This window comes from Muscardinus avellanarius, assembly GCF_963383645.1.
Source record: "Muscardinus avellanarius genome assembly, chromosome: 15".
Taxonomy (NCBI): domain Eukaryota; kingdom Metazoa; phylum Chordata; class Mammalia; order Rodentia; family Gliridae; genus Muscardinus; species Muscardinus avellanarius.
The window spans coordinates 79498096-79507995 of NC_137801.1; the positions used below are offsets into that span (position 1 = coordinate 79498096).

A 9900-nucleotide genomic window follows, 5' to 3' on the forward strand; every position below is an offset into this window, starting at 1 on the left:
TTAGGTTGAAATCTGATATCCATCATAAATAGTTTTGAATAAGTATACAAACTTTGGGGAGTAAAAAAATACTTCTAGACCTGTCTTGAAATATTGGTCTACTTATACAGATATGAAAATTAATATAGTTTAAATAAACATGTCATAAAATTATTATTTATATACATTATAAGTAAGCTTATGAAAAATCACTGTTTTGGAGCTATTAGAAGTTTAAGTATACATCTCTTTAAACATTTGTAAGATGGTGTCTATAGCAAGCGCATAGAGATGGCAAACTGGCCTGTCATGGCTGCAGCAGGCCCACAGTTGGATGGCGAAAAGTGTCAGAAAGCTGCAGGCTTCAGGAAAATGATTTAATAAACTGCAGCGTTCATCAGTGTGAGAAGATATGATCTACGAGGGTGAGGATGTGAAGGAAGGCTTTCTGAGAACCCTTATAATTGTGGGTGTTCACTGGGCGTGGTGGCGCACGCTTGTAATCCCCGTGTTTGGGAGGTTGAGACAGGAGGATCGCACAGGTTCGAAGCCAGCCTCAGCTACTTAGTGAGGCTCTCAGTAATTTACTGAGACCCTGTTTCCAAATAAAATATAAAATAGGTCTGGGAGTATAGCCCAGAGGTAGAAAGCCCCTGGGTTCCACTCCCAGTACCACCAAAAAAAAAAAAAAAAAAAAAAGGATTGTGGGTGTTCTGCACTGAATGAGCACAAGACCTGACCATGAGGCACCCCATTTTGCCTCAGGAGCAGCAATAAATATGTGAGGAGGATAAATCCTACTGTGATCCCCATCTGAAAGGCTGTTTGGGAAACAAAAGAGGGAGAAGAATGGGCCGAGAAGTAATCAGAAGCTGTATTTCAAAATATTTTTATGAATTTGGTTACACCTGAAACACACAATTTAAAAACTGTTTGGTCTGCAGAGGTATTACTTTAAATAATTATCTATTGCCATCATTCAAAAAAGATTCTCCTATGTTTCAGTGGGGTGGTGACAGATTCTATATTTGTCTGTTCTTAAGTTCCCCAAGTTATTTCTTCTACACAGTAATCCTGACTTACACCCAGATATTATTTTTGAAGGAAATGCAGTAGTAGGTTAAAAATCAACATACTCTATTATAGCATAGACTTCAGGGAAGAGCTGTAATATTTTTATTTGTGTGAAATATGTTTAATATATGTGCTAGTGTGTGAAAAAATGTGTGTAAAAAGAGAGATACATTAATTTGGGTGAAATGGTGCCCACTTGCAATCCCAGTATTTGGGAGGCTAAGACAGAGAGATAGCAGGTTCAAGATCAGTCTCAGCAATTTAACAAAACCCTCAGCAACTTAGTGAGATGATATTTAAAAAATAAAAAAAGTAGGTCTGGAGGAGTGTCTAGGTAGTAGGATGACGCTGGCTTCAATCCCTAGGACCAAATAAGTAAGTAAGTGAAGAAATAAAATAAGAAGACATTTAACATATTTTACATAGATTGAAATACATGTGCAGACACAAGTATAAAAATAACTTAATAGTAATAGGGATCTGAGTATAGCCTCTATGATATATATATATATAGTGGTACTAGGGTTCTTGGAAGCCCTTCTATGTCCGGGCTACACTCCCAGACCTATTTTATATATATTTTTATTTGGAAACAGGGTCTCTTAAGCCAGCGAGGCTGGTTCCGAACCAGCGTGATCCTCCTGTCTCTGCCTCCCAAGAGCAGGGATTACAAGCATGCGCCACCACGCCCTGCAGGAAAGCACTATTTTCTTGATTGTTCTTATAGATGTCCAATATGCCACCACGCCCGGCTATGTTTTATATTTTTAAGATACTTTAGAAACATTAGCTCATTAATTCTCTTCTTCTTCTCCAAGGCTCTGTTATACAAATTGATTTTTATTCAGTTCGAGTGAACATTCTGTATTCTGTTAGATATTTAGCCCACTCTTTTTTTTTTTTTGATACTCAGCAGGTAGTTTGTTCTTAAAAACAATCTTTTTTTCTGGTGTCGAAACTAAGGGCAAATAAACTCCCATTGATTCTCAGTTAATGAAGAAAGGTGGGCAGAGAGGTGCATTTCTGCAAATAATTTCTTTAGGATAAAAATGCAGCAATGGTTCAAGAGCACCAGGGCAGGACAACATTTTCCACTGAGTTCTAACTGCATATTATAACTACTAAATTCTCTTCCTTTCCACATTAAGTCACTTCTTTGTTTTTACAATTAGAAACCAAGAAGCTAACATTAAATTACATGAGGTTTTAGAAGAAAAAGAAGGCCCTATCAGAACACAATACTGAAGCCAGAAGGCAAGTTCATAGTCTGGAAAATACAACATTGGAGAAAAGTCATCTTCCTTTTGTTCTGACCACTTAAACTCTGGTGGTAGACTTAAGCCCTGCATTTCCGTTTGTAAGAAGAAATACGAAAATACCAGATAAAATAATGCCCACAGGATATACATTGACACAGCTCACCAAACAAAGCTGTGGAACTTCCAACTCTTCAGGAAGAAAGTGGTCTTCAAGAAGGAACACATTCCTCAGCTGGATGCTACAATTTCACCCTTGATCAAAAGAAAGGGTACTGAACCTAAAGCCCTCCCATGATACCACTGAAATCTCCTGTTTTCTAGATCTTGCAGAAACCCTGAAAATCCAAGGACCAATGACAAGTGAATTAATCTTGGGCATAATTTAGACCCTAAAGAGTCTACGTTCAGTTTCTAGATACCCTAAATGTGTCCAAAACCAAGTATTTTATGATGTAATGGGATCACATTGGGGAGATAAAAAAAAGTGATATTCTTTCCCTTTTCTCAAAAAATCATTGCTAAAAGTGATATATCCATTCATTCATTCCTTAGTGACAGGACTATAACTGTTTGCATGACACACGTCCTACCTTCAAGAACTTTATAATCCATTTTGTAGAGTTCAGAATTGGAGCCAAGTAGATAGCCAGGCAAATGATCATATAAAGTCATCTGATAAAGGGAATGACGACAAATTGCAGGCATCCAAGAAAGCCCACAGGAAACTTCAGAAGGACTGTTCCCATCAAGCGCCACCTATGGGCAGAACTGAGGGTGCTCAGTGGCTATCCACAGGTGGTGGGGAGGGTAAGAGGGCACCTGAGCCAGTGCAGGGGCAGGGAGCTGGGTTTGCATAGTGTTGGAGTTGCAAGTGTTGCAGAGTACCCCCACAAAAATGATGCAATACTTTCTTTGAGGAATTTAGATAGTTTTGCACTTTTTTATATCAATTAACATGGCATTTTTTAGAAGGAAAACAGGAAAATGTAAAAAATTTTCAGTTTACAGGAGAGAAACTTCCTATTGGAAGAAATGAAGGTTTATAACTGAGATTCAAATTCATTTAACACCAACTATTCTACCTAACCTCTGGCTCATAAATGCTAGTATTGAAATAAAAAAAAAATTACACTTCTGCGCCGGGCGTGGTGGCGCACGCTTGTAATCCCCGCTCTTGGGTGGCGGAGACAGGAGGATCGCGCATGTTCAAAGCCAGCCGCTCTGGCTTAAGAGACCCTGTTTCCAAATAAAAAAAAATATAAAATAGGTCTGGGAGTGTAGCCCTAAGGTAGAAGGGCTTCCAGGAACCCCAGTACCACCAAAAATAAAAATAAATAAATAAATAAATAAATAAGTAAAAAAATAAGTTACACTTTTTTTTTTTTGGCGGGTCTGGGGATGGAACCCAGGGGCATTTGACCTCTGAGCTACACCCCCTGCCCTATTTTTTATTCTTTATTTTGAAACCGGGTCTCACTGAGTTGCAGAGAGCCTCACTAAGTAGCTGAGGCTGTCCGCGAACCGTGATCCTCCAGGTCTCAGCCTCCCGAATGCTGGGATTACAAGCGTGCGCCACCACCCCCGGCTTTAAGTTACACTTTTAAAGTTATACTTAATTAATGAGTTCAAAAACCATATATTACTTACAAAAGCACACCTGATCAGTATAACTCCTAGTTGCCACACTAATGATCTCATGCGAATACAAATGCACTTGAGATTGAATTTAGCCTCTGCAGCCATATTGTAAGCAAATACAGAGTTTCTGTTACAATTTTATGAAGATAAATATGGCTTTAGTAATTTCTAAAAGACCAAAGCTGAAGAAAGTAAAGTTGTCTATCTGATGCTCAGGAGACCTGAGATGCAGCTGGAACATTGTTTCGTGGGTCCTTACCTAATGCAGAGAAAATTGCTGCAGCCCAGAACATTTCTCCCATCAGTGCAGGGATGAACAGGAGCCCCCCCATGCGTTTCCCATAGATCTGCTGAAACGGGTCTAACATGGTCACATATCCTTTGGAGCGCATAGGTTTTGCAAAGAACAGACCGCCTAAAAGAAATTCCAAAGGGTTTATGACAAAATTAAAAATTCATAATATAATAATAGTTTTTGCCAGCCTCTTACTATGCTGTAATTTATCAAGGGAAATGAATTTTTTAGAACGCCTATAAGTATTAAGGAACTGGTTTGCAATCTACTGTGAGCAGAGTACCAAGAAATAATTAGCAACCAAATATAAATTCCTTAGTACATTTAATGTACGTGTCCATTGGACAATTAGAGGATATCACTGAAGCATGAGTTGAAGATTTGGACCAGGATGGAGCTTGCTAACATGCCCTGATGCATCTTTATCACCCAGCACAACAGTCAGCCATTTCAATAAGCTCAAGATCCCATAAAAGCATTTGAGCACAAAAATAAGTAACAATAAAGAGGAGCCTTCTGCTGTATAATATTCTTGACCTTTTTATTCACTTATAAAAAATTCGTGTGCGATCAAGCTGACTCAATTTTAATGATATATCCCTACTATTTTTGAAAGAAATAAAACATGATTATGTTAAGAAATTCATTGTTCTGATCATTATGGGATCAAATGATTTTTTTTACATATTCCATAATCGAGAGATCAAACAAGCTAAGCATTAGTATTCTGCCACATACCAGTTTCTGTTAACAGCTACTTAGAGATTTCTGGTGGTATTTTTTTTCCCCACAATAGTTACTCACATGGCTTGACTTGTTATTCCCCCTGTTACTCAGACTCTTTTATGCTTTACTGAATGAGTCACTGAGATTTAAAGTTCCACTCACCTAAAATCAGACTCAGTGAATATCCAATTGGTGCCTGCGCCCAGGCTAGACCGTAATCTGGTACATAAACTGCTTCAGCTGTCCCGTTGATGTACCCTCCTCCAACCCAGGTGGCTAGAAGAAAGAAGGAAGGCCATGACACTGTGTTCCTTGTTGTACCTTAGACATGACTGTAGGACAGAGGAACTATCCACTGGCCGCATGTGGCCATTAAGCACCTGCAATATGGATAGTCCAACTCAAATTTCTATGAAATATGTCTTCTTCAGATATATAAATTTTTGTCTCTATTATAATAGCCGAAGGAAGGAGGTTAAAGAAAATAAGGAAGCAACTTTTGGTTAAATGAGTTTGGGCCAAGAATGACTTACCAACTGCTACTCTCTCTGAAAAGACCATATGAGATTGGATTGTTGCTTGTAAAATAATGGTTAAAGGATCACTGCTTCTTTGCCATTTATATCCTTGGAGAATGTAGTCAAAATATTTGAAATGATATTTGTTTGGAATTTGTATAGAATGGTAAGGTTCAATGGCTGGTTCTATATAAGAAGTGTATCAGATATGAGACTAAATTTAAGGCTGTATCATTCCAGAGAAAATATAAATTGCCCTGAGTTAGTCTCTAGAATCTTATAGAGTGTAAATAAAAGAAAACACATGTATACAATACATAAGTGCTGTCGGGCGTGGTGGTTCACGCTTGCAATCCCTGTGCTTGGGAGGTGGAGACAGGAGGACTGCGTAGGTTCGAAGCCAGCCTTGCTGGCTTAAGACAGACCCTGTTTCCAAATAAAATATAAAATAGGTCTGGGAGTGTAACCCGTAGGTAGAAGGGTTCCATCCCCAGTACCACCAAAAAATTATATATATATATATATATATATATATATATATATATATATGCTTAACAGACAAGCGCTTCTGAATTTTTATATCAGGCCTTATCTGGATTTTAATCCAACAGAAAGCAAAGAAGCAAAGGGGAGACTGTATCTTAGGGTTAATACTACTTTTTAAAAGGTAATATAAATTACATTTAATGCAAAGTTTATACACAAAATTCTGATGTGGACAAATATGTATTTAGCAACCACTTCCATCTTTGCAGTTGCTTTTACATCTGGCATTAAATAATACATGTCATCATTTGTTTTCCTCCTTCTATACCCTGCTGAAAATTTAAAAGAAGTCCTTCAGCTTCTATGCACATTGGCTGGGTGTGTAACAAAGGCAGAAGAAATGATTCTTACAGGCACAGAAACTGAGACTTAGACTTCCTGAGAGCTGCTAACATACCAGCACTGTTTTGCTGCATACAGTACGTGGTCTGATGGTCTTATAAATACAACGTTTATTAGTGGTCATGTTTCATTGTGTAGCTATCCTGTACTTTGTCCAAAAAAACCCAAACAAACAAAACTGGAGCCTGAATGAGTGCACCTATTATAATATACAATGAGACCTGGTTACTTATTATGATTAAAGTCTCTCCATTTTTAAAAATCAATCTAGTCTTTTCTTTGCCAGAATCTGTTTTCAATGTTTGTATATTCTGTGTCAAATTCATGAGTGAGAATATAAACTTTTAAAATGCGTTTTTAAAAAGTCAACATTCCGAGTCTCTGTTTTATATATATATATGTAATATAATATAAATTTATATATATTTTTTGTCTGTATCATAATAGCTGAAGGAAGGAGGTTAAAGAAGCAAAAAAAAAGCAACTTTTGGTTAAATGAGTTTGGGCCAAGAATGACTTACCAACTGCTATTCTTTCTGAAAAGACCATATAAGATTTGATTGTTTCTTGTAAAATAATGGTTAAAGAAACACTGTATCTGATAAATAAATAAGTACATATATATTATATCAGAATGGTTAAAGGAACACTGCATCTGAAATATATATATTTTTATATAAAATATATATTATATATAATATATATAAAATATATAATATATTTATATAATATATATTTTTATATAAAATATATATATTTATATAAAATATATATATATTTTATATATATATCAGAATGTCAGATTTGTTCACCTACACACACACACACACACACAGGGAGGAAAGGGAGAGGGAGAGAGGGAGAGACTATAAGAAATAGCATCATTCAATCATTCAAATGCTTTCTATACAGTTCAGTAGTGCAGTAGACTGAAAAATATCACTCTAGATGGCAAAAGAACAAATCTTGAAATTCTATCTTTATGCTCATATTAAATAGAATGTTATACTCTAGTAATAAAACAATAGATACTTGGGTGTTCAGCAGCTCATTTATTCCTTTAAGCGGTGTTTGCTGACTAAGCACCTTTATATAGAAATAGAGTGAGGCCAGCCAGAGGGCTGATGTGCGCAAGGCAGGCCCCGGGGCGTGGCTGCCAGAAGACCAGGTTGAGTCTTGGCTTTGGTCCTGGTTATCCATGTAACCAGGATCTTCTTTTAGCCCCAGAGCCCTTTCATCGTGCTCATATAAAGACCAAAGGAATCCATCTCCAGTTAATGAAGAGTTAAAGAAAACACAAATGCCTGGAAGGTAAAATCTACAGTGCATATAAGAACACTGTAGACTTCAGATGCACAAACTTGTGACATTTAGAATATGGATACCATCTTGACAGGGTGCCTTGGCAAAGTATATGATAAGCAGGTCGTTTGAAATACTACTTTGGGACTGAAACTGGGTCTCATCTGGATATGATTTCCAAGGGGATATGTTTCAAGTGTCCACTGAGTTCCTATTCCTATATGTTGCTAATGTTTCAGTACCTGCTAAGATTCTATTAAAAGTGTAGCAGATCATATTAGAGATAGAGTCTTAAGTTGTTTTTCAGAATTATTTTTAATGACCGAGACAAATATAAAAAGGAACAAAAAAAAAGTCACCTATTACTTAGAACCACCTCTGGGCATAAAAGAAAATCAGCTCCTAACAAAGAGGTTTTTGAAAGGGAGGGGAAATTACAGTTGAGGATACACCCTGGCTTTTGCCCTCTGTACCAAGAGTCCTAGAAGCATCTTTTTCTTTTTCCTTCTTTTTGTGGAATCTTAACGTGACTATCCTCTGTCCTTTAAGAAAACAGGAGAACGAGGCTTCTGAGCAAGGCATCCATTGCTTTGGAATTGTGCCTCCCCTAAACTGATTTATTCAAGCTGAAACGTATCACTAGCTAGTATTCATTGACATTTGTCACTTGAGAAAAATCAGCCACAACTACTAGCTACATGGAGACACTATCTCATGAATTAGCAGATGCATATCTTGAAAGACTAAGGCACTTAGGTGTTTTTTTTCTCCCCTTCGTGCTTTTACTATTTCCACCCACTAAACATCCCAAGCTGAGATGTGTTTCACTGACATTGGTCCATTGATTAAAATCATTTTGTTCAAGTACCGCTGAGTCAAAACCATTATCTTTTCAAGTTTTAAATTAACTGTAAAATTATTTTCAAAACACACAACTAATGAACATAAAGGATCCTCAAAGGAGAAAGGGCCATATTTCTTTGTCACTATGAAGCCACATGCTGTATGCTCAGAGAAGCCAGGTGACCTGTACCGGGCAGGCGCTGGAACCTACCTGTCATGGTAAATCCCCCAACCAACAAGCCAATGTCTCGGCCACCAACTATTATGGCTTCACTGCGTTCCCCTGCGCTGCCGCTGTTCTTGGTTCTCCAAGCAGCCCATATTCCAACCAGCAGGATGAGAAGGTAGAAGATGATGATAGCTATCAGTCCTTCCACGTGGAAAGCCATTTTTTCTTAATCTAAGGGTCCAGATTCCGCTGCAGCGGGTTACTTCATGAAGACTCCTGGAGAAAATACAGCAATGCATTATAAAGCAGCCACGCACTGTGCTTACAGAGGCAGCCAGCAATGAGTTAGCTGGCTCCTGAGAAGTGGACGGTGGAGTCACATGTGGAGTTGGTCATTGCCAACAAGTGTTCTACTCCTACTTAACAATTTAATATTGCTTCCAGTTTTTGAGAAACAGGGGACGGGAAACAGAAATGCTGTTTAGCAAACAGAATCATAATTATTTTGTGTTTGTAAAGTGAATTTAAAATTAACCTTGCCTTGTCTCTTAGTAATTCTGCCAAAGAAATGGTTTACAAGAAGTATGCCTGTGTTTTATATATTAAACCAAGTTTACGATTCTAGAATTATTCCATAATGTCAGTGTAGCATAAAGGAATACTCTAAGAATTTAAAAATATTTATTTATTCTTTCATTCTTTACCCACCCTTTCAAAAGATATCAGAAAATGGTTCCCAAAATAATCTGATAGGAAAATATGGAGGGGTGGGGCTTTGAGAAAAATCCATGAGTTAATGCCACATTTTCAACAAGTTCCCGTGGTTCAAGTTACTACAGAAATTAAATATATTTTTAAAGGGTCTAACCTTTTAATCTCCCCTGTCCTTAATTCATTTCACCCATCCTCACGAATGGGATCTGTAAGACAAGTATTTAACAATACGCATGGCCCCCAAACATAGCAGAGTGTCCAGGGTGTTAAAAAAAAAAAACAACAAAAAGCAAGACTCTCGAGAGAAATTAAGTTCTAAAAAGCCTTCGCCCTGTGGGATTCTCGTTCTCTTTCATCTGGCTTCTCTCATTCCCTGGCTCTTTTATGAGCACAGATAAGTTTCTGGGAGCATCGGAGATGTCTGCGATGAGATCCTGGCAGAAGAGAGACCCGCCCTGGGATCCACAGGACGCTACAGAAGTGCCGCGGGTCCGG

At 37.7% G+C, this 9900-nt stretch overlaps 1 protein-coding gene across 1 annotated transcript in view; it reads right to left on the minus strand.

Annotated features, from left to right (window-relative positions):
- SLC5A7 (solute carrier family 5 member 7) overlaps window positions 1-8911 on the minus strand; it is a gene marked incomplete at both ends in the record, with an annotated part of 21650 nt that extends 12739 nt beyond the window's left edge. The window contains 3 exons of the mRNA XM_080711417.1: window positions 4210-4365; window positions 5134-5247; window positions 8734-8911. Coding sequence (XP_080567543.1) covers window positions 4210-4365; window positions 5134-5247; window positions 8734-8911 — 448 coding nt within the window. The remainder of the gene's footprint in view (window positions 1-4209; window positions 4366-5133; window positions 5248-8733) is intronic.
- Between the last annotated feature and the right edge of the window lie 989 nt (window positions 8912-9900).